Here is a 26,172-nt window from a genome sequence, read left to right on the forward strand (position 1 = left end):
ATGTAGCTAGTCCTGGTTTTTAAAACCAAATGAAGTCGTGAGAGGCCCTGTGCCTGGCTCTGGCTCAGGCCACAGTCAGAGAGCACCACCTTCAGGAGGAGTGGGGAATGACTGCCCATCACTCATCCCAGAACAAAGCTGAGAGCTGAGCTTCCAATACTGCTTCCAACAGCTGCTAGGAAGACGCATCAGTTATGGGATTAGCCCATCATGAGACTGTCATCCCTCAGAGCTGCTGGTCATCGTTTTTACAACACTACAAAAAAATGTCTTTCCATATTCACTGTTGCTCCAAAGAAGAGAAATTCACAAACCAAAACCTGGCAAGTACTGGGGACTGGGGATTTAGTTACAGTCAAGTAGAAGAGGTCAACTGAGGTGTTCTTGGGAGGCATCCAGAACACAGTGATGATGAAGAGATCTGAGCTGGATCTCTGCCACTTACTGGAGGTATGATCTTGGGTAAGTAGCTTAACAAAACTCTATGAGCTTCAGTCTCCTTATTTATGAAATGGGGATGTCATTTTATGAATTCACATTCACAAATGTGAAATTTTTTAATGTTCAAAATTTGGTTCTGCCACCTACCAGTTCTGAGACTCTGGGAAGTTACTTACTAGGAGCCTTGGTATTCTCATCTGTAAAACTGGTGGACAATTACCACTGCCTTGTGGAATGATGGAGCAGATGAAAGATAAACTGTGTACTGTAAGGAACCAAGGATACCTGGAGAAATGGCTGATTCCTGTATTAGGACAAGGAAAATCAGGAACAATAAAAGATATGTGTATAGCATTTTATTGTGCCAAAAAATGAGGAAGTGCTATAGAACCGTGGTTGCCAGGGGCTGGAGGGATGAGGATATGGGAGATGTTGGTGAAAGGGAACAAAGTTTTAGTTACACAAGATGAATAAATTCCAGAGATGTAATACACAGCATGATGACTATATGCAAGAATACCCTGGCCAGGCACTGCGGCTCACACCTATAATCCCAGCTCTGTGGGAGGCCAAGGCAGGAGAATCACTTGAGGCCCGGAATTAAAGACCAGCCTGGGCAACACAGTGAGACCCCATCTCTACAAAAAAGTAAAAGAGAAAAACATTCGCTGGATATGGTGGCATGCGCCTATAGTCCCAGCTACTTGGGAGGCTAAAACAGGAGGATCCCTTGAGCCCAGAAGTTTGAGGCTGCAATGAGCTAGGATCATGCAACTGCACTGAAGCCTGGGCAACAGAGCAAGACCCTGAAATAACAAACAAACAAAAAAGACTGTACTTTATACTTGAAATGTGCCAAGAGGGTAGATCGTAGGTTTTTTCATCACACAAAAAAAGGTAACAATGTGAGATGATAGATATGCCAATTAATTTGATTATGGTGATCATTTCACAATGTGTGTATATATATATATATATATATATATCTCAAAACATCTAGTGTACCTTAAATACATGCAATTTTAATTTGTCAATTATAACTCAAAGCTGAAAAAAATTTTTAAAGAAATGCTTAAATAATGATGGAATGTTGTCAAAAGGACACACAGAGCCAGTTTGGAAAGGCTCCCACAAGCCAAATCTGGGATGATTTGAGCATTGAAATAATGAGTAATGGTTTATAACCCACTGAGAGTAACAGATTATAACCCACCAAATAAAATAGGAATTCATAAATCCATACTGATATGAATAGGAGGGAAAAAAGTAGGTTTTTCTTTATAGAAAAATGATGACTAATAAATGTAGAAAGAATGATGGAATTAGAAAAATCACCCTTCACCAACCATCACAGTAATAAATAATTCAGCCAAGAAACACAAAAGGATGCTAAAACTAGTAGGTAAAAGTTTGAAGATCAAGATGTTTACATAGACTCAAAACACCTCCCCCAAAATACTTATTAAAAACAAAGGGAAAAAAGCATAACTAGACAGTCAAGACACCTGGCAGACACTATCTTGATAAAGTTATCAAAGTTAGCATGGCCAGTAATGGGGCAAATCCAACTGTGTACCATCAGACAGGCCACAATGAGAAGAACATAGCATCGCTACTGTGATATTCCTGCCAAAGATGCATAAACTGAATCTAATCAGCAAGAAAACACCAGACAAACAACCCAAACTGAAGGGATATTCTACAGTATAACTGGCCTGGGCACTTCAAAAGTGTCAAGGTTATGAAAGTTAAGGAAAGATTTTAGAACTGTTCCAAACTAAAGACTAAAGAATCAACACTATTAAATGCAAGGAATGATCCTGAATAGGATCCTTTCGCTACAAAGGGTGTTATTGAGACAACTGATGAAATTCAAATGAGTCTGAGGATTAGAAAGTAGCAATGAAGGAAATCAGTCCAGGCTAATTTCCTGGTTGTAGTGGCTGGGCTGAGGTTATACAGGAGAATGTTCCTGTTTATAAGAAATACACACTAGCACATTCAGAGGGGCAAGGCTTCACATTGGCAACTTTCTCTCAGAAGGCTCAGAAAAAATACAATCCTTTATTTTTGTACTTTTCTACAAATTTAAAACTATTTCAAAATAAGAAAAAATGTTAAAATAAAGTTAATGCATACAGAATATCCAGCACGATGCCTAACACCAACTAAGTGCTCTCTAAATGCTGGAGGCAGATGTTCAGTCCGTGAAGAAATTGGGGCTGCAAACAGCCTTTGTAGTTCACATTGACTTGTGTTTTCTCCTAAAGCTAAGATACCACCTACAACAGGGGTTTTCAACTTGATTAAAATTTACAGGCTGAAGGAATATGAGCAAGGGAAAAAAAAAATCTCTATTTCCACTAACCTCTAACTGAAATTTAGCATTACCTTCAATTATGAATTGAAGGAATACTACTATTGCTACAAACCATAATAATACTAGTGGTATTACCTTGACTTTGTCATCAAAAGAAATAGTTATTTTGTATATGTTACAGATATCTCAAAATATTCATTCTTATCACTACTTCATAACTACGGTAGTTACTTATACTCACCACCATATCTTACTATTTAACATATTAATAAAGAAGCACCATTTCCATAGCATAATTTTTTTATATTTTGATAACCTAATTTCAAAATATTTGGTTTCCTTTAGTATCCTACACATATATTGTATGCATTTAAACATTTCTTCAAGATAGGGGTCTCTGGCTTCAGTAGATTGCCAAAAGGATGCAGAGGGCAAAAAAGGTGAAGAAGCCCTGATCCAGGAGAATACTGTTGTGCTTCCAATCCTGACAAAACAAGGCCAAGACACCCCCTGCCAATTAAAGCTTTTAAATGCTAAACCACCAGTCTGGTCATGATAAGTTAGTCATCCAGACTGCTGGAAATGTCAGGCCCTTTTGTAAATCATGCCACATGTCACTGGCACAAGGAGTTCCCAAATGCCTTTTGTACACAACAACAGTATCGTGGGATTCTCTCAGCTCCCACCTGCACACAACCACATGTGCAGCCAGAGGACCTCAGAGAAGAGTGGGGAGGATTTAAAAAGGACATGAAGACCAAGGAGGCTCTCCAGGGCCAGTATGTCAGCCACCATGCTACGTGCTTTCCAGGCATTTTCTCATGTAATCTTCACAGTGACCCAATGTGCTTACGTGTTACTACACTCCCCATTTTAGAGATGAGGAAACTGTGACACACAAGGCTGTTCATGGTCAAGGTCAGGATGGTGAGGCCAGGTGCGGGCTTCAAGGCCCATGCTCTTCAGCCCACCCATCACTGCCCCATAATAGATGCCTTAAATATAATGCATCTGGGTGCTTGGCAAGGGTAACATCATCACTGTCAGCCACATAAAGGCCAGCCAAAGAAAATAAGAAAAGCCAGTGACAAAATAAGAAAATCTATTGTTTCTTGAGCAAGATTTTGCTAACATGAGGGGCAGTGATGATTAAGAGTGTGTGACTTTATGAACTATGCGACCTTGAACAAGTTATTCAACTTCTCTGTATGTCAATATTCTTTGTTTTCTTCCTTTTTTTTTTTTTTTTTGAGATGGAGTCTCTCTCTGTCTCCCAGGCTAGACTGCAGTGGCGCGATCTCTGCTCACTGCAACCTCCGCCTCCCAGGTTCAAGCAATTCTCCTGCCCCAGCCTCCCAAGTAGTTGGGACCACAGGCGCACACCGCCACACTCAGCTAATTTTTTGTATTTTAGTAGAGATGGGGTTTCACCCTGTTGCCCAGGATGGTCACGAACTCCTGAGCTCAGGCAATCCGCTCGCCTGGGCCTCCCAAAGTGCTGGGATTACAGGCATGAGCCATCGTGCCAGACCTGTATGTCAATATTCTTACCTCTAAGTAGTGGTAATAATTCTACACATGTCCTGGAGCGTTAAAGAGATTAAATGAGTTAATCCAGACAAAGTTCTCAGAATGATGCCTGGCTCGAAGCAAACACTTGATAAATGTCAGCTGTTACTATTATTCTTATGCTCCAAGTGCTATACTAGCTACCGACATATTATCTCTAGTTGCCACAGCATTCCAGGGAACTTCCCATTTTTCAGATGATGAAACTGACTCTCTGAGAGCAGAAGTAACTTGTTTGAGTCCACTAAGCTAGTAACTGGTAAAGTCAGAATTTGTGCTTAAGTATGTAACTTCAAAGCCAACCAAGAAAGGTTGGGGAAAAAAAACAATAAATATGGATTTCTGATGGATGGCACAGAGACTCCAGGAATGTATGCATGGGGGACCCAGTATCTTAACAGGACCTCTGCAGGCTGGCTCTTAGTCCTAGAGGAGAACAGCCCACTGCCTGCCACACCAGGGCCTGGATATCAGTTCAGGCTCTTTTCTTCTTTCTGGCAGCTATTCCAAAGATTCCTCAGAATTTTCAGGCCACCGCTCTCCTCAGCTCCTGCCCTCCTCCCTTCCTCCTGCCCTTGCAACTCAGTGGAACTGGGAAATCCCTCCATCAGAGTCCCAGGGGGAATGCCTATCCCCTGAGACCCGGTGCTGTCATTTACCACTATCCACTGGCACATTCCAGGGCACTTTACAGGATCTGCTCAGGCCAAACCTCATCAGCAAGCCCTTCTTTGACTGATAAAGACGCCCTCCTCCAGTCCCCAGAGCTGGCATGCCAGCCACCTGTTTACAAGGCTGAGGGCTCCTGGGCAAGCAGCAGTGTCCTGAGCCAGGCACAGTGTCTGGCACAAATCAAACGCTGCCACAAATACTTGCTAAACTGATGATTAAGTAGGTAAGAGGGGAACTCAGAGACCGATATGAATCTTAAGAGCAGAGATTCCTGGGGATATTTTGCATAATGGAAGTCAGAGTGAGTCAACGTCTTCCTAGAAGCAAATTGCTTACCCATGTTAAATAAATGAACTCTTTGAAGCCATTTGGGTCCCATTTCATCAATCACCTATTCCCCTGCGTTGAATCATGCCCCATTAGAATGAAGTCATTTGGCTTCCTCAGCAGAGCTGACAAACCAGTAGATCTCCTCGGCACACGGGCAGGCGGCCAGGCTGCCCAAAGGGGAGTCATGAGAAGCACCTGCTCAGCAACAGCCACCAACCCCCACTCTCCCCTCTCCACCCGCCCCTCCAAACAAAAAGCAACCCAGACAGGAGGCCTCTCAGTGCAGAGAAGACTCATCACTGCCGCACACCTGCTGTGTGTCTGGCTCTGCGATGTGTTCTCCATGGCCCTTGGAATGACCACCCCGCTCACTGCATTCTCCTGCCTCACCTGAGAACTGTCCCTAAAACACAGGGGTGAGTCCCAGAAGACTCCTCTCCTTTGTGAGCCAGGCCCTGGGCCCACTTGCTAAACTAGTACAGTTCTCTCCCAGGAACTGAGAGATTTAAACCAAGACACCAGACAGCTGGGAGTCTCTGGGTCTGTGTCATGTCAACGACAGAGCCCTAGAGTCTGGGACTTCTGCAGTTGAGGTCCATGGTGCTGCCCCAGTTTCACCCTCCCCAAAGTGTGGCTGCTCAAGTCTTGCCTGGCATTTGTGACAGCCTCAAGTCTGCTCCCAATCAACATTCCCTTTCATGGTGGTTGTGCTCAGACTACCCAGTGTGGGGTTCTGTGGCTTGCAACCAAAAGAATCTTAACTAATCCACTTCCATTCTTTCCAATCCTCTCAAAAGGCAGGCATGTAATTGCCCACTTCGCAGATTAGGAAAGTGAGTTTCAGAGGCATTAAGTGAGTTGCCCAAGATCACAGAGCTAGTGACTAGTAGGACTGGCACTCTGACACCAAAGCCAGGCATTTTCTACTTTACCATAGTTTCCTTAATGACTTGAAGGAAACACATGTAATGTGCAGCCCACATCTAAAGAGACAACAGACATGTAACGAGAAAGCTTAATGGATCACTTCTTGGTAATCAAGGCAATTTAGAGGCCTGGAAGATAGATGGTGTCTATTTCAGTAGCTATGTCACAGCCCTGCAACAAAGACATTAATTTTAATACTCTGAAAATTCAGCAGCGATGTCCCAACCATGCCAATAACCAAGCTATGAATCTCCGACTGCAGTCAGTTAAATATGGTCAGTGTGTTTCACTCTCTATTCTTCAATTCCCTAGTCATCTAGCATTGATTCTCAGGATCACACAATGATTAGAAGGAAAACAGACTGCCCAGAGTCTATGGAGACATGATCATAGCCTCAAGTTCTTCCTAGAAATGGGCAGAGGATAAATTTTAAACCAACACAAAATAGCCAAGGGCACAGCAGAATAAATTCACATTTTCTACAAAGAAACAACTACGGTCTGAAAAGCACACCTTTTTTGGGGCCGGGGGAGTGGGGGGTACGACTGTAAGGCTGCAACAGTTGGGATTTCTTAAAGTGACACCAGAAATTTACAATTCTTAAGTGATCACTTAAAATTCCTTTGTTGCTGTTGTTTTGTTTTTTTTAAAGAGACTGGGTCCCAGCCAGGCACGGTGGCTCATGCCTGTAATCCCAGCAATTTGGGAGGATGAGGCAGGTGGATCACTTGAGGTCAGGAGTTTGAGACCAGCCTGGCCAACATGGTGAAACCCTGTCTCTACCAAAACTACAAAAAAATTAGCCAGACATGGTGGCACATGCCTAGAATCCTAGATACTTGGGAGGCTGGGGTAGGAGAATCACTTGAACCCAGGAGGCGGAGGTTGCAGTGAGCCAAGATCATGTCACTACACTCCAGCCTGGGTAACAGAGCAAGACTCTGTCTCAAAAAATAAATAAATAAATAAATAAAGAGACTGGGGCTCACTCTGTGACCCAGGCTGGAGTGCTGTGGCACAATCAGTTCACTCCAGCCTCAAACTCCTGGGCTCAAGCAATCCTCTTGCCTCAGCCCCCTGAGTAGCTGGGACTATAGGCGTGCACCACTGTGCCAACCTAATTTTTGTAAAAATTTTTTTTTTTTTTTTTTTTTTTTGTAGATTCTGGGGTCTTACTATGTTGCTCAGACTGGTCTCCAACTCCTGGCCTCAAGCAATGCTCCCGTCTCAGCCTCCCACAATGCTAGGATTACAGGTGTGGGCTATGATGCCTGGCCAGTAAATCTCTATCTACAATTTGCAATTCATCTTGTGGAACACAATTAAAGCCTTTGCTAAAATACTTAGGTATTTGACACAGTAATTTTTTTTTATTATACTTTAAGTTTTAGGGTACATATGCACAACGCGCAGGTTTGTTACATATATATTATACATGTGCCATGTTGGTGTGCTGCACCCATTAACTCGTCATTTAACATTAGGTATATCTCCTAATGCTATCCCTCCCCTCTGCCCCCACCCCACAACAGGCCCCAGTGTGTGATGTTCCCCTTCCTGTTGACACAGTAATTTAAATATCACCGGGATCTGAATATTACCAAAATGCCCAGCCAGTAACTTTACATCTGTGGTCATATGAAGTACATCACCCGCACAAAAAAACTAAAAACAAAATAAAACTGAAATTAAATTTTAAAATATGCAACCTGTCCAATAAATTTACAAACATTGTGTTCAACATTTAGATACTTTTTTTTTTTGAGAGAAGTCTCGCTCTGTTGCCAGGCTGGAGTGCAGTGGCACAATCTCGGCTCACTGCAACCTCCGCCTCCCAGGTTCAAGCAATTCTCCTGCCTCAGGCTCCTGAGTAGCTGGGATTACAGGCATGCGCCACTACACCCAGCTAATTTTTGTATTTTTAGTAGAGATGGGGTTTCACCATGTTGGCCAGGATGGTCTCAATCTCTTGACCTTGTGATCCACCTGCCTCAGCCTCCCAAAGTGCTGGGATTACAGGAGATACTTTTTACATGACTAAAATGTGATTCAAAATAGCATTTTAGTTTAACTTACTCAATATATTCAAAGTAATGAAGATATTTCCATCTAAAATAACCTGATGAGCTGCTATCTTGGTGTCAAACAGACTATGCCTTATATTACAGGTTAATGTGAATCTTAGCCAACTGAAGTTGGTCAAAATCTAACTAAATGCTAGTTAGAATCACAAAATATTAGCCCTCTGAGATTTAGTTATAAGACTTGCCCCAGGTTACGTAAGAGAAATGACAGAGTCGACAGAGAGAAATCCAGGCCTCCAGATTGCTGGCCCAGCCCAAGGGCTCCACAAGCCCATGCTGACGCTCTCAAGAGAAACAGCAAAATGCAAATACACAAACGGTCAGAATTAAGAAACAGCTCCAACTGTTCAGCCAATGATACCCCCAGGACAAGCTCTGATACTGAGCAGATACACAGCACAGTGGCTAGTACTGGTTGCTAATATACTGAAATACTTCCACACCAGTTGGAAAATAAACCCTGGTCCATCCACTCCAACCACCCTAGCTGCCCTGGTCCCTCCCTAGGGACCTCCCCATGAGGTCCCTAGTAGTTTTTAAACTACAGGGTTGGTGCCTGGCACAGAAGCAGGCCTCCAATTCCCTACTCCAGCCCTAGTGCCCGAGTCTTTTCTGAAGGCTGATGCCCATGCTGTACCAGTTGTTAATTATTTTGAGAATCACCCTTCACAAACCTGCAAGTTACAATCAGAGCCATTCATCAGAAAACTAATTTGCGTAAGAGTTCTCTATCTTCCAAATGTATGAACTTAATTTAAGCCAGGCTTTTCTTTTAAAAAATAAAAATAAAAAGTAAAAAAAAATCTGGCCTACAGTTAATTCTTTTCCTTTCCCATATCTGGCTGCCTGGTTGCATTATTCATTCATTCACTCAACAAATATTTACACAGCCAGGCAACAGGCTGAACATTGGGATTCGGAACATGTGCCAGTTCCCTACCCCAGAAGTGCCTGCCCATGGTGCTGTACAGGAGCCCAGGTGAGGGGAAGCAGAAAGGTGGATCCTGTAACTCCAATACACAGAGTAAGTGCCATGATGGAGGGGTGTGCAAAGGGCTGTGAATCAGAGGAAAACAGGACCACACTAATAAGCAGGATCAGGAAAGACTCCAGAGAGAAGGTGACACTAAGATGGCACCTGCAGAGATGTTCAGGAGTTAGCATGTAAACAAGGACGGAAAAATCATTCCAGGCAGATGGAACTACATACGCAAAGGCACAGAGAGGTACAAACATGGTGTTTTCAGGAATCTATAAGAAATTTGTTATTGCTGGAGATGAAAGAAAATGAGATTGCAAAGTTGATTTGGGGCCAGATAAGGAAGGGCCTGCTGTGCCATTTTCTGTGTGAATTTAAACAGGAACACTTATGAAACACTTGGGATTACACAGTTCTTAAGAGATGAGCCCTGATAGAGCAAATGAGGCTTCTGGTTTAACAAGCTATGATTTCTCAGTTTCGTGTGCAGTGCAAAGACTAATATTCATTGAAGGATATTAATCTGTAACGTGGTAGGCTAAGAACTCCTCCTCCTACCTGTTGTAGGCTCAGTTACCAACAAGAAGGCATTTGAGGATCTCTAGATCAAAGGAGTTATCAAATATGTTTCAAAAAACTGTATGAATCCATTCGCATGTGAATGTCCAATTTCAGTCAAGCTCACCTTAGAGAAGATGGTTTTGCTGCCTGGTGACTGTTGAGAAGAGCACTTTTCTGTTATTAAGCCTTCACTCCTGAGCTCGAGATCCTCTGCAGCCATTAAATAGCGATTCTGCTGTATTACTTCCAAATCTTTTTCATTGAATTTCTAATGAAATAAAACAAATTCTAAGGAAGTTGTCATCAAGAAAAAAAATATTAAGAAACTGTCCCAAACTCCTTAAAGAAAAATATTTTATTTTTTCATAATACTCCTATATCCCCTACATAATTTTCATCATTCCAAAATACTAGGCAATTACAAAACTGTCATGCAACTCCATTTCTATGCTATTACAACTTGCAGAATAGCTGAATGCCAGCAAAGCAGAGCCAAGGATGGTGGCAGTCGCTACAAACCGTCCTCGCTCGCCACCACTGTGACTACCTTCCAGTGGGTGTGGAGGACAAAGCCAAGCTCTGACCCAACAGACCTGGTTCCAAACCTACGTGCATCCTGCTCAGGGTGCGATCTGCTTCCAGTCCTGCAGGCTTATGGGGATGATTACAAGACTTGCACATCAAAACCCAATGAAGTCTTAGTCTCTCTTGAAATGTTACAAATCTGATAAAACTTGAACTGTCCATATCCAAAAGGAGATCTGACTTCCAGGAAAAAAAGCCAAGACTGCAAATATTGCTTTAGGGTCTGGTCACATGTGAAAGGCTCCTTCATGATCACACACAGTACGATTGCACTGGCTGAACCCTTCAGAAGATCTAACATCCAACAACACAATAGGACCGGAGACCATATCTCTAGTCTTCTGCATGGAATCTATTCCTAACTATTTAAAATCCTTGTAACTCCTGAACTAGGATTCTGTCCACTCTTGTCAAAAGTTAAGGGTAAGAACCACATCTTATTCCTAAGCACCTAGCAGAATTAATTTATCCTTTCAAATTTTTATAAGAAATTAGGTGAACACAAACAAAAAAAGTAGAAGCAATTCTTTATGAAAACCCATTGAACTGTAATAGAAAGAACTAGGAATCAAATAACCAATACTGACTTTCTAGAATTGTCACAATACAGTTGTTGTGCTTAAATTACACTATTCATTTTCATTTTTCTAAAGTCCAATTATAGATATATATAGTTTAACAGTCAAATAGTACTACAGGCTTAAATGGAAAATGGTGTCCTCTCCCTCTCCTCTCCTCTCACCTCTCAAATCCCACTCCCAGAGAAAAACAACTTTCAACTCTTTAGCTATTTCTTCTGCTATATACCTCCATGTTTCTATATTACATTCCTATTCTTACATGGCTTGGTTTCTTAAGTTTAGATTTTACCTACTGGTTCCTGCCATAGAAGTTTAAGGATTCAGCTCTTACATCCTCTGTCCCTCAACCCTTTTCCTAATAATATCCCAATTTCAGTTAAATCAATATTCTGCATTTACATTATAGCCATGCAGATACTGCTCATAACTTAGCCATACAGTGTTCCGTGATCACACATCAAAAAATTGACCATCTGCATTTTAGTTTCTTAGAGAAATCCCAACTGAAGTCCTCCTCTAGAGTTCAAATCTGGGCTTTCTACATAAGCAGCTCAGCTCTCATCCCAGGACTTTCCTTTACCACATGCCATGTGAATTCCCTACTTTCTGGAACCCATGTCTCTTTTGGTTATTCTCTCCCATTTGGTGATTCCTTTATACATATGGAATCATCCTACAAGAGCTTCCTGCAAAAGAGTACATAGGAGGCAGATGACTGTAGGCACCAAATGTCTGAAAATGCCTTTATTCTGCCCTCACACTTGCTGACAGCTTGGCTGAGTACAGAACACACTGGATTGGAAATCACTTTTCCTCCAAATCTGAAAGCATTGCTCTTCCATCTTCTGGTTCCAATGTTGCTGCTGAGAATTCTGACATCATTCCAAGTATGGGTTCTTTGTATGTGACCTGTATTCTCCTCTCTGTGGAAGCCTTTCAGGTCCTCTCTTTATCCCTCTGTTCTAAAATTTCAAAATGACACACCATGGGGTATGGGTCTTTTCTCATTCTTTGTGCTAGAAACATAGCAGGCCCTTTCAATGCAGAAATAGTTGTCCTTCCATTATGGGGAATTTTCTCCTATTACTTTGAAAACTTCCTTTCCTCTGCTTTGCCTGTTCTGTCTTTCTAGAACTCCTATTAGTCATATTTTGGACCTCTTGTATCAAGCCTCTAGTTTTCTCAATTTTCTCTCCCATTTTCTCATCTTTTTATTTGTTTAGTTCTATTTTCTGAAAGACTTACTCAACTTTATCTTCCAACTTTTCTTACTCTTCTTTTAAACTTTTTTATATTTGCAATCATACTTTCAATTTCCAATAGGTATTCTTCTTTTCCAAATATCTTTTTTGTCAGAGCCTGATCTAAAGGAGTTATAGCCCTGAATGTTTGGATTTTTAAAAGCTGTCTTATTTCCTCCTCCTTGCATGTTTCCATTTCCTCTACGTACCTCTGTTCTGTTTGGCCTTTGTCTTTCCTTTTTTTTTTTTTTTTTTTGAGAAGGAGTTTCGCTCTTGTTGCCCAGGCTGGAGTGCAGTGGCACGATCTCAGCTCACTGCAACCTCCACCTCCTGGGTTCAAGCGATTCTCCTGCCTCAGCCTCCCGAGTAGCTGGGATTACAGGCATGCACCACCACACCCGGCTAATTCTGTATTTTTAGTAGAGACGGAGTTTCTCCATGTTGGTCAGGCTGGTCTCAAACTCCCGACCTCAGGTTATCCACCCACCTCAGCCTCCCAAAGTGCTGGAATTTCAGGTGTGAGCCACCACGCCAGGCCATCTTTCCTCCTAAATTCTTTTCTCCTATTTGATAAACTCAGGCCATCCACCTACTTTTAGGGGTTAGAAGTGCTCAGCAGCTCTGAGAGTGTGGAAAGGACCTGTCAAAGATGGCCTCACAGTGAGGTGCTCAGGTGGGGGCCCAGGTATTTTGCTGGAGGACCCCCAATTGTCAGCATCTTTCAGTTGTTTCTCCCCTCCGAGGCACCTCACTGCTGGGCATGCACACTTCCACTCCCTCCCTGTTTTCACTTAAGTGGTCACTCCTGCTTTCAGTTACATCTGGTGACCCCATGGCCAGAGCTTCTCTGGTTTAGGGTCTCCAGAGATCTCCTGCTGGTGAGGAGAGGGTCACCTATAACTGCTTAGAATTACAGCCAGTCTCCCATTTTTAAAGTTACCAGGTATAGCCAATGCATGCTATGCCTTTCTGGGGTTCTGCAGCATAAAGCAGCTTGCTTCTTGTTGGCTTTTTGTCCCAAAGGCATGTAGCTGTGTAGAGAAAGCTGAATCCTATGCCCTTAACACTCGCCCATCCACTTAGTCAATTTTTTTTTCTTTTTTAATTTTTACCTCTTTTGTCTACAAGCCACACTTATCCAATATTCTGTTGACAACTCACACTTGCTATTATACCTGCTTCTATTCTCCTAGTTAGTCCCTGTGGGTTTATACCTTTTTATTCTTTCATTGTTATTTTAATGAGGTTTCTGTAGGAAGCAGAGTTAAATGCCTATGTTTACTCCATCATGGTTATCTGTAAGTCTGAGGTGAATTTCAAAAATTCACGACATGATCAAACAAGAAGGGTACTCCTAAAGAAAAAGGAACAGTTAGAGGAAAAGTACAGGGGAGTGAAAGAGCATGGTATAAATAAGTAACAGGAAGTATCTGCAGTAGAAGAACCTCAGTGAAGTGGCCTGAGCACTAGGGCAAAACAAGCCAGAGCGTGAATCCAGGCTCTGCTATTTAGTCGTCATATGACCCAGGATATGTTTCTTCCCTTCTCTTGAGTTTCTGTTTCACCACACTTACCTACCCGGTGGCTGAAGCCCAAATGACATAATTAAAGCTCTAAAGTATTCTGAAACATAGCAATGATTACTGTAATCATAAATACTTCTGCAAAAGAATTATTTTTTTAAAAAAATTAACTCATGCCAAATTAAAAAATTTAAATACAAAAGTTATAGTACCTGAAGCAACACGTCCTTTTGATTGGTACTTTCTGTTAGATGTTTGATCACTTGCTCTTGATTGTGCAATTTTTTATTGCTTTCACTCAAAAGACTCTTGTAACGATTTTCCACTGCTGTCTCTCTTTCATTCACTTCATTGCGTAATTTTTCAACTTCATTTCTAAGATCCTACCAGAAGAAAATGAAAAAATGGAATTTACTTGACAAAAATTTCAATCTCTTATGTGTTTGACTTGCTAAATTACTGCTACAAGAGAGCAAGATAATAGATGTATTTAAGGGAATATACAAGTGTATATTTAAATACTTCTCACTTAAAATCTTACAAAAACCACTATAAGAATAATCTGAAATTTGGCAAAAGATTATCACAACATTATTTAAAATGCTGCAAAACCAGAAAGAAACTAGAGAGTCAACAACAGAGAAATAATTATAAAGAGTACGGTATTTAAAAAACAGACACCCACAATTATGAATCAAAACAAACCAGAGTATCAAACTGTACAGATAATAAGATACTCTATTTTCTAAATGTTAATACAAATGTCATAAGGCTATGAGGTAACACATCAAAACAACAACAGTATATCTAACTAGAGGAATTGTAGGTAATTTTCCATTGATTTTTTACTTATTTATTTTTCTAAGTTTCCACAATTTCTAAATAATCCTGTATTATCTTCATAATCAGGAAAAAAACTGTCTTAATACCATTTACAAAGAATTTATAATAACATAAAAAAAGTTCATGTTATTCCCATGTTATAGTAAAAGGAAAAAAAACCATACACAGAATGATTGTGATTACCTTTAAATATGTACTATTTGTAATACTGAAGCACTATTCATAATAGCAAAAGGCTGTAAACAATCCAAATGTCCACCAACAGAGGAATAAACTATGGTACATTCTCACAATGGAGCACTCTTAAGCTATAAAGGAAAAGGAATGAGGACTCTTTCTCTCTATAAATATACCGCCCTAAAGTAATCTACAGAATATTTTGTTAAGTGTGTGTGGCAGCAGCAGAGACCCAAGAGAAATAAGTATGGATAGCATACTGCCATTTATTTAACCATAAAACAAATTAAATGACTGCCCATAAGGTATAAGAGAGAACAAGGTAGAAGGGACAAAGAAACTAGAACTCATTTTACAGATGTGACGTTGCAATCATTTAAACGTTTATACAATTATCTTAAAAATAAAATAAAAATCCCCTAAAACTGAAAAAAGAGCAAACAAACAAATGAATCTAACTTTGTAACCAGTTAACTGGTTAACCAAACAGACAGAAACTATTTCAATAACTTTGAAGCAGAATAATTTTTACACCCCTAGTGGGACATTTCTCTAAGCACAAAAGAGGTTGTAAAAAAAAATCTTAAACTGTTTTTAGCAATCATGTTATAAGTAATGATATTGGTAATGTTATTCTGAAACTGTGTGGGTATATATAACATATATATTTATTAAACAGTTATTGTCATAAAACCCAAAACTTTAAGTAGAAAAGAAATACAAACATAAAAGAAGTTAAAACTTGTCACTCTAAATTTGATTTTGAAATATCAATATGAACTTCTATTTTCTGTTGTTTCCTTTCTTTCACTAAAAAAGGCTAGAATTGGTGTCCTCCCTGGTATTCAGACTATAGTCTCTAAACGCCTTTTCCTATAGAAAAGAACAGGGTTCTTCAAAGCAGTGGTTCTAAAGTATAGTCCCTACAACAGCATAATCAGTATCACCTGCATATATGCAACTATACTGCTGGTTCTGAGGATGGAAAGGGGACTCAGACCTAGAAATCTGGTAGGCTCTAGGAGCTGGAAAAGGCAAGGAACTGACTCTCCTCTAGAGCCTTCAGGAGGAATGCAGCCCTGCCAACACCTTGATTTTAGTCCAGTGGGACCCATTTCAGACTTCTGACTTCTAGAATTGCAAGATAATAGATTTGTATTGTGAAGCACCAAGTTTGTGGTAATTTGTTGCAGCAGCAATACAAAGCTAATAATACAGTCACCACTGGAGGATTCTAGGGAACTTGTTTTCACTTTCCTGTATGAGCTGCACCTCAGGGTAACTAAACAGGTGATGAAAAACCAAGTTTCTCTTTATAGACATATTCAGCTATAAAAGAAGGAATAATGAAATCAAATTATCATCATTTGCAAATGATCGATAGCTAGTAACATCACAAAAAGAGGGACTATCAAATATTTGAAAGTACAAATGACCATTTATGATGTAATCTTGCCAAAAAATTTAACCTGAATTTGACCACGCATCTTATCTAAACTACCACTTTAGTAGAAACAGAGTCAACAGAGAAATAAGTCAAATGACAATACAGAAACAGTCAGCAAAATCCATAATGTGAAAAACTCTAAAGAACATACGACCCAACATATTCAACAAATAAATTACATGGGGTTAAAAAAAGGAGGGAGAACCTGCTTACTTATTAAACAGTAAGTTAAAAAGTTGGCCTGTAATCTCAGCACTTTGGGAGACCGAGGCAGGCAGGTCACTTGAAGTCAGGAGTTTGAGACCAGCTTGGCCAACATGGAGAAACCCTGTCTCTATGAAAAATACAAAAATGAGCAGGGCGTGGTGGCACATGCCAATAATCCCAGCTACTTGGGAGGCTGAGGCAGGAGAATCGCTTGAACCCGAGAGGCAGAGGTTGCAGTGAGCCAAGATGGCGCCACTGCACTCCAGCCTGGGTGGTACAGCAAGACTCAGTTAAAAAAAAAAAAAAAAGGAAAGAAAGGGAAGAATGAACTCTGCAGAATCAGTCTGAATTCATGATCACACACACTCTCACACACACTCACACACACACACACACACAGAGAATTGGAAAGATATAGAAATACAGACGTTTGTATGCATGTGTCAATACACATATTTCAGCTCTGTACACTGACAAATCTTAGAGGCAATAACACTCCAGTAGTAATGAGGATACCTATCATTCACATCTTGGTTTCTAAATATCATTTTCTAATAAGAGAAACCAGTGTTTCTTGGGAAAATACTTGATTCCAGGCCTGGAGCAGGGAAAATATAATACGAGATGAGCCCAGGAGATCTTGTGCTCCTAGAAAGCAAGGAATTGCTCAAAAAATGAGGAGTCATGTTGAAAAGGCACAGGAATAAATTCGAAGGAGCTCCCAATGGCCAAATCTGGGTCAATTTGAACAATAAAATAAATAATGATAGTAATGGCTTATAACTTATAGAGTAAAACAATATCCGCAAGTCCATACTGATAGAAACAAATAATAAATGCAGGAGGAGGAAGAGGACAGTTCTTCCTCATGGTAATCTTACAACTAATAAGAGTAGAAGGAAAGACAGAAAAAGAAAATAACAACTAGATAAACACCACAGTAGTAGCTGTTGCAGGTAAGAATCATCAATGGATGCTAGAATTCTTCAAAGTATGACGAGAAGTAGGATATTCATATAGTCTCAAAAGATCTCCCCACAAAATTAATTATAAAGGGAACAAAATAGTGACTTTATAGTGAAGAAACCCAGAAGATTCCACTTTAACCAAGTGACTAGCACTTACCTCATCAATAGTAACAGATTGACATTACACACCTCCAAATACAATACACTAAGAAGACCACATCACTTCCATGCTATTCTTGCCAAAAACACATAACCTCAATCTAATCATGAGAGTGTTGGGAGAAAAGCTGAGTGTTGGGAGAAGCTGAGGCAGGGCTTGATATCTGACATAATGTAAAAGAGTCTTGGAACATGTCCGGGGTTCAGGATCTAAAACCCCTTGTGGCCTTTGGAACACCAAGCTCTGTACTAAAGGGTGGAAGGCTACCCTGACGCACCATAATCTAAGCCCAGGGCATAAAACCCCTCGTGGCTTGGATAGAATCCAGGGCTCAGGGCATAAAATCCCTTGTGGCTCTAGAATGTGTCTAGACTTGCTGGCTCCTTGCTCCTTGCTCTCCCAGGATGGATTGTATCTTGAGTTAAAAGAACCTGCTCTCCATTATCTCAAGTAGCAGAACATGTTCCATATGCCACAAAGGAAATGCTAAACCGTCACAGCTGTAGATAATGTGCTTGCCCTTTCCCATATTCTCACCACCTGTTTCTTTGTTTGATCACCAATAAATAGTCTGGGCTTCCAGAGCTCCGGGCCTTCGCAGCCTCCATATTTAGCGATGGCCCCCTGGTCCCACTTTCTCTCTCAAACTGTCTTTTCTCATTCCTTTGACTCCGACGGACTTCATTGCCCCCAGAACCAAAGACAAAAACCACATGATTATCTCAATAGATGCAGAAAAGTCCTTTGACAAAATTCAACAACGCTTCATGCTAAAAACTCTCAATAAATTAGGTATTGATGGGACGTATCTCAAAATAATAAGAGCTATCTATGACAAACCCACAGCCAATATCATACTCAATGGGCAAAAATTGGAAGCATTCCCTTTGAAAACTGGCACAAGACAGGGATGCCCTCTCTCACCACTCCTATTCAACATAGTGTTGGAAGTTCTGGCCAGGGCAATCAGGCAGGAGAGGGAAATAAAGGGTATTCAATTAGGAAAAGAGGAAGTCAAATTGTCCCTGTTTGCAGATGACATGATTGTATATCTAGAAAACCCCATTGTCTCAGCCCAAAATCTCCTTAAGCTGATAAGCAACTTCAGCAAAGTCTCAGGATACAAAATCAATGTACAAAAATCACAAGCATTCTTATACACCAATAACAGACAAACAGAGCCAAATCATGAGTGAACTCCCATTCACAATTGCTTCAAAGAGAATAAAATACCTAGGAATCCAACTTACAAGGGACGTGAAGGACCTCTTCAAGGAGAACTACAAACCACTGCTCAAGGAAATAAAAGAGGATACAAACAAATGGAAGAACATTCCATGCTCATGGGTAGGAAGAATCAATATCGTGAAAATGGCCATACTGCCCAAGGTAATTTATAGATTCAATGCCATCCCCATCAAACTACCAATGACTTTCTTCACAGAATTGGAAAAAACTACTTTAAAGTTCATATGGAACCAAAAAAGCGCCCGCATCGCCAAGTCAATCCTAAGCCAAACGAACAAAGCTGGAGGCATCACGCTACCTGACTTCAAACTATACTACAAGGCTACAGTAACCAAAACAGCATGCTACTGGTACCAAAACAGAGATATAGATCAATGGAACAGAACAGAGCCCTCAGAAATAACGCCGCATATCTACAGCTATCTGATCTTTGACAAACCCGAGAAAAACAAGAAATGAGGAAAGGATTCCCTATTTAATCAATGGTGCTGGGAAAACTGGCTAGCCATATGTAGAAAGCTGAAACTGGATCCCTTCCTTACACCTTATACAAAAATCAATTCAAGATGGATTAAAGACTTAAACGTTAGACCTAAAACCATAAAAACCCTAGAAGAAAACCTAGGCATTACCATTCAGGACACAGGCATGGGCAAGGACTTCATGTCTAAAACACCAAAAGCAATGGCAACAAAAGCCGAAATTGACAAATGGGATCTAATTAAATTAAAGAGCTTCTGCACTGCAAAAGAAACTACCATCAAAGTGAACAGGCAACCTACAAAATGGGAGAAAATTTTCGCAACCTACTCATCTGACAAAGGGCTAATATCCAGAATCTACAATGAACTCAAACAAATTTACAAGAAAAAAACAAACAACCCCATCAAAAAGTGGGCAAAGGACATGAACAGACACTTCTCAAAAGAAGACATTTATGCAGCCAAAAAACACATGAAAAAATGCTCATCATCACTGGCCATCAGAGAAATGCAAATCAAAACCACAATGAGATACCATCTCACACCAGTTAGAACGGCGATCATTAAAAAGTCAGAAACAACAGGTGCTGGAGAGGATGTGGAGAAATAGGAACACTTTTACACTGTTGGTGGGACTGTAAACTAGTTCAGCCCTTGTGGAAGTCAGTGTGGCAATTCCTCAGGGATCTAGAACTAGAAATTCCATTTGACCCAGCCATCCCATTACTGGGTATATACCCAAAGGATTATAAATCATGCTGCTATAAAGACACATGCACACGTATGTTTATTGCGGCACTATTCACAATAGCAAAGACTTGGAACCAACCCAAATGTCCAACAACGATAGACTGGATTAAGAAAATGTGGCACATATACACCATGGAATACTATGCAGCCATAAAAAATGATGAGTTCATGTCCTTTGTAGGGACATGGATGAAACTGGAAATCATCATTCTCAGTAAACTATCGCAAGAACAAAAAACCAAACACCGCATATTCTCACTCATAGGTGGGAACTGAACAATGAGAACACATGGACACAGGAAGGGGAACATCACACTCTGGGGACTGTTGTGGGGTGGGGGGAGGGGGGAGGGATAGCACTGGGAGATATACCTAATGATAGATGACAAGTTAGTGGGTGCAGCGCACCAGCATGGCACATGTATACATATGTAACTAACCTGCACATTGTGCACATGTACCCTAAAACTTAAAGTATAATAATAATAAAAAATAAATAAATAAATAAATAAATAAAATTGTTCACAATAAAAAAAAAAAAAAAAAAGAACATTTCACAAAATAACTGACCAGTCCTCTTCAAACCAGTCAAGGTCATAAAAGACAAAATCTGAGCAACTGTTCCAGATTAGCCAAGACTAAGCAGACATGACAATTCAATGTGGATCCTTCATGAGATCCTGAACCAGAAAAGGGTCACTCATGGGAAAACTGGCAGAATTCAAATAGAGTCTGTAGATTAGTTCATGGTGTTGCATCAATGTTAATTTCCTGATACTGGTAAGCATGCCAGTTATGCAAAATGTTAACACTAGGGGATATATGGGAACTCTCTATATTGTTTTTGCACCTTTCCTGTATGTTTAAAGTTATTTCAAAATAAAAAGGTTTTTAAAAAAAAATATATCGATGGGTGTGGTGATTCACGCCTGTAATACCAACACTTTGGAAGCCCAAGGCAGGAGGATCACTTGAGCCCAGGAATTTGACACCAGCCTGGGCAACATGGCAAGACCCCATCTCTAAAATAAATAAATAAATAAGTAAATAAAATGCAATGTATATACTTTGTTTGGATCATGATTTATCTTTTTTTAGAAACAAGGTCTTACTAAGTTGTCCAAGTTTATCTCAAATTCCTGGGCTCAAGCAATCTTCCCATCTCAGTCTCCCAAAGTGCTGGGATTACAGGCATGAGCCACCACACCCTTCCTTGGATCCTGATTTAAACAAACTATTTCAAACAATTGTTTTTAATGAGACAATCAGGGAAACCTAAACATTTATTGGTTATTTGGCAATTTTAAGAGCTTACTACCCTTTTTAATGTGAAAATGGTACTTTTTAAAGCATACTGAAATACTGATAAAGTAGTATGTCTGGGAATTGCTTAAAATAATTCAGTGTTGAAAAGGAGGGAATGAGGGGGAGGGCAGAGATGACACAAGATTAGCTCTCAGTTTAGCTAATGCTGGGAGACAAACACATAGGGGTTCAATGTACTATTCTCTCTCCTTTTGTGGGTATTTGAAATTTTCCATAATGAGCAGGCTTTTTTTTTTTTTTGAGGTACTTATTAGAAACCTGCAAGAAGTATCAGAACACATGATTATAGATGATTTTTTAAATTGTGTTATTCTTTTCTCAATTTTAAAATATTTCACACTAAGCAGACACTACATTCATAATTGGTAAAGTAACATTTTTTAAAATGCTTTAAAAATTGTTAATTTTTTTCTTGGGCAAAAAGATGATGATGAGATTGCCCTAAACCTTTACTCCAAACAGCCAGGCCAAGAACCTATCATGAATTATAAATGTCAGTAAACAGAAATTCAGTTCTGGAGAAGGAAAGAAAGGGTTTTTTATATTATTATACAAATGATACTAAAGCAACATTAACAGAATTCTAAAGCTAAAGAATAAAAACATTCCCCCAAAATCCAGTCATGGCAATATATTAAACCATTTTCAAACAGTAGGTGCTCCTTTCAGTTCTTGTCCATCTGCAGCCCTAATTTTTATAGTTTTAAGTTTGGTATGGACTTTACCCCATTTCACTTTACTCCATTATACTATATGGCCTACAAAGAGCATAGAGCAATTAATTAATGATGACATAAAAGAACTATTAAACAAAAAGAAAAGTTTAAGAGAATAAAGTCAAGAAAAGTTTTTTGTTTTGTTTCGTTTAAAGTACAGAGATGAGGATGGTCTAGAGGGCTGCCATAATACGGAGCTTCCAACTTGGCTCTGCTCATCCTTTTAGTCTAAAGGAAAGGCAGGACAGGTGGCGAGGCAGTGCCTAAAGTGAAAGATACCACATGATCGTTATGCTGACCAATTTTAATGCATATCTCTTAGGTCACTTAACTACTTTCCCACTGTCACCAACTGTTTGCTACTACAGAAAATACAAAAAGGAAGAGCTGTGAGCATAAAACAAGTTTTTTTTTTCCTAAATTCTGATTTGTTTTCTTAGGCTAAATCCCCAAAAGTAAAATTACTGGCCCAAGGGTAAGCATGTTTTCAGGATTCTTTCTATAAAGTGACAAACTTCCTTCCAAAAAAACAGTGGCAAAAATGCAATCACCAAGTGGGAGTTTTTTGTTTCACCACATCCTCATCAGCACTGATATTTTCTTAAATGTTTGCTAATTTAATTGGTATAAAAAGGTTCTTCACAAGTGTTTGAATCTGCATTCTTTGATTGCCAATCATGCTTCTATATATTTGACTATTGTTTGAATTTCTCCTTGTACAAATTGTCCTTGTGGGCCATGAATGAAAATAGTTTCAAGGAGAGTCATAATGAAAAGCTGATCTCTCAAGAATCACCCAAGGTGTACATACACAAACATACACACATAAGCTCATTTTCCCCCTACATTACAAAATCTACCAGGGCAAGGTCTAGCTACCATACTAATGCTATTAGAGAAGAGGCTGATTATGAGGGTTCACCTTTCAAATGGATATCATCATGTTTTTGCCTTCCTGATTGTGTTTTGCTGGCCGGTGACTGCTCAGAAATAGTCAATACCACCAGTGCCAGAAGAGCAGCTGTGGCTAAAGAGTGGGTACTGAGTGGAGTAAGGGGGGGCCTGGGAACTACCATACCTTAAAATTCCTACACCTGGGAGCTCCCACATCTGAGTTCTATTAATAATAGATGCTACTGTGTGTCAAGCGCCTATCATTGTTCCAGGCAAGGTGCTAGACACTTTCATAATGACGCATTTACTCTTCACAACATACGATGACCCACAAGGCCCCCACCAGCTGGACCCCCCTGACCTCGCTGCCCTCTTCTCCCGTGGCTCTCCCCAACCAGTTCTGCTCCAGCAACCCTGGCTGCCTTGCCATTCCTCTTACACACCAGATCAGAGCCCTTAAGCCTGATGCTCTATCTGGAAAGTTCTCCAGGTTGCTCCCTTACTTTCTTCAAGTGTGTGCTCAACCATCATCTTCTCAGACCAGTCTTCCCTGACCATCCACCCTATTCTCCATATTCCTTCCCTTCACCATTGTGCCCCATGACACCTCCTAATATGGTATTTAATTTATATGTGTATTTTGCTTGCAGTTTTCCCACCAGCAGTTTTCCCACCAGAATGCAAGTTCCATGAAGATAGGGAGTTTTGTGTATTTTGTTTGCCGCTGTATCTCCAGCACCTAGAATGGTACCTGGCACATAGCAGACACTGTGGCAGTTTAAACATAGCCATAAATTATTTGACTTTCCTTCCATCAAGAGGTGTGGAGTCTATGTCCCCTCCTATTGAATCTGGGCGGCGTAGCACCTGCTGTGACCATGAGAAAGAATATGGCAGAAGTGACACTGTGTCAGTTTCTGTTCTTTCCAGCCATCCCCGACAAGGTACCAGACATGTGACTGAAGAATCATGGACTCTCCAGCCCACCCCATCCACCAGCTGAAGACCATGAGTAACCTGGGCCACGTGGAGCAGAAAACCCAGCTATGCCCTGCCCAAGTCCTTGGCTCACAAACTCATGAGGTATAATGAAATGATTGTTGTTTTGGGGTAATTCGTTATGCAGCAATAGATACCCAGGAAAGCACTCAATAAGCATCTGTTGGATGACTGAATGAATCAAGGAATGAGATGGATGGGACTGCTCCCATTTTATGAATGAGGAAACAGGCCGAGACAGGTAATTTGCCTAAGATCACAGTCACCAAGGGACAGCACCTGCCTTATTCCAGGTCTCTCTCATTCCAAATCTTCTCAGTTCGCCTCCACACCGTGGTTTATATCTCTTTTGCATGACTCACTAACGCAATGATCCCAGTCCACTTAATGTATATCTAACACTCACTTTTAGAAATCTTCTGAAAAATGCTTTGAAGAATAACTATAAAACCTGTGTTAAGCCAGCCATTTCGGTACACCTTTAAATTCACAATAAATGTGTATGTCATCCTAGAAAGATCGTGCACACCCGTTAATTCTAAAAATGTTCATGTATCATGCTGAGTAACGAGTGTGCACTTTTCCTGTGCACAGTAATTACAGGTCCACTTACCTCATTTCCGAGATTCAGTTTCCTCCTCTACACAAACGACTATCAGACCCATATTTTGATGTCTGGTTCAAGTTCCAGTGTATGTATATGCATTCAGCAACCATTTATCCCATTCTCCTTTTAATTTCCTTTTAATTTGTAATTCAGCTACCTAGGTTAAGAACGTCTTATATGGCTTAAGCAATAAGGGCTATTAACATGCCACATTTCTCCCACAAATCCCCTAACAGAGTTGACAACGTGAAAATGACCTGTTACAGAATTCCACAAAGGACATGTAGTTTTGTCATTCCCCAAGATTAGGAGTTCTTAACCTAAGGACCATTGACTGGGCCAGGGATCCTATGCAAATTTGTGTGCGTGTACATTTGGGGTTGGGGGGACAGGTAGAAGGCCCACAGCACCATCAGGACCTTGGGGAAAGTTAGGACACCAAAGAGTATAGACCACTTCTCTTATTTTACTCATTAGTTATGGAAACCACCATTTACTGAGCACGAGCTATGAACCAAGCACAGGCCAAGGCATTTTTACACAAAACATCTCCAACCCTAATGACTGCCTACGTGGTAAGTATTATTAGTCCTGTTTTTACAGAAAGAGAACTAAGGCCCACAGAGATTGAGAGATTTTCACAAAGCTTTACAAAAGCTCTGGTAAGTTCTAGCGCTGAAATCCAAACCCCAGTCAGTGTGACCCCAAATTCTGTGCTTTTTCCACCCAAATGTGCTATTGTTAAGGCTAAAGAAAACATAAAACCACTCTGTGACATAGGCTTCCACTAGCCAATAATTTCAATACCTGAAATTAATTTATCATTTCTTAAGGACTTGGATTGATGGACTCTCTAGCCTGAGACTGAGGCCCTCCTTCTAATGAATGGGGCAGAACCAAGCACCTTCAACCTCATATGAAGAGCAGTCAAAGAAGGTTTGAAGTAAAATGACCATAGCGGGAGGGCAGGTTTGTGTGCAGAGGTGGCCCTGAAGAAGAGTGGCTGCCATGGCAACACAAAGACGACAGACAGGTTCATGCACTTTCCACCAGTGGGGTTCTAATAAATGTTTTGGGGAGGCATGGAGATGGCATGTCTTGCCTGAGTACAACAATCAGAACTGAAAATTGATCATGTTGGGTGGTTTTTCCAAACCTCCTTCGATATTCCTGGACTGTGAAAACAGACAGCCCTAGTCTTGAATCCTGCCTCTACTGCTAACTAGCAGTGTGACCAGAGATGAATAACTTAAATCTTTCTGAGTGTTTCCTTTCCGGTAAATGAAGATAATAATGCAAACTCCCAGGGTCCTTGGAGGTCTGGAGGAGAGAATGCACAATGGGTGCCCAGCACAGAAGCTAGTGCAGAGCAAATGAAGCCGTCTCACCTCTCTCTGCCCCTACATACAACCCCCAGGCTGATCCTCACTACCCGGTTTCCTCACATGGCCATGCCATCACCACCACCACCACCCCACCACAAGGTTCAACTCTTGCCCCTCCCTCTCACAGGCACCTTGTCATCCAACAGTTA

The 26,172-nt window shown here is 40.6% G+C and overlaps 1 protein-coding gene across 4 annotated transcripts in view; it reads right to left on the minus strand.

The window, feature by feature from the left end:
- Nucleotides 1-26,172, minus strand: part of CDK5RAP2 (CDK5 regulatory subunit associated protein 2) — a 183,965-nt gene that overhangs the window by 84,743 nt on the left and 73,050 nt on the right. For all 4 annotated transcript variants that reach the window (XM_054502815.2, XM_054502812.2, XM_054502816.2 and 1 more), the window contains exons 13-14: nt 14,027-14,197; nt 10,009-10,152 (exon numbers count right to left, since the gene is read on the minus strand). In XM_054502815.2, the coding sequence (XP_054358790.1) occupies nt 10,009-10,152; nt 14,027-14,197 (315 nt within the window). The remainder of the gene's footprint in view (nt 1-10,008; nt 10,153-14,026; nt 14,198-26,172) is intronic.

This window comes from Pongo pygmaeus, chromosome 13, assembly GCF_028885625.2.
Source record: "Pongo pygmaeus isolate AG05252 chromosome 13, NHGRI_mPonPyg2-v2.0_pri, whole genome shotgun sequence".
Taxonomy (NCBI): Eukaryota; Metazoa; Chordata; class Mammalia; order Primates; family Hominidae; genus Pongo; species Pongo pygmaeus.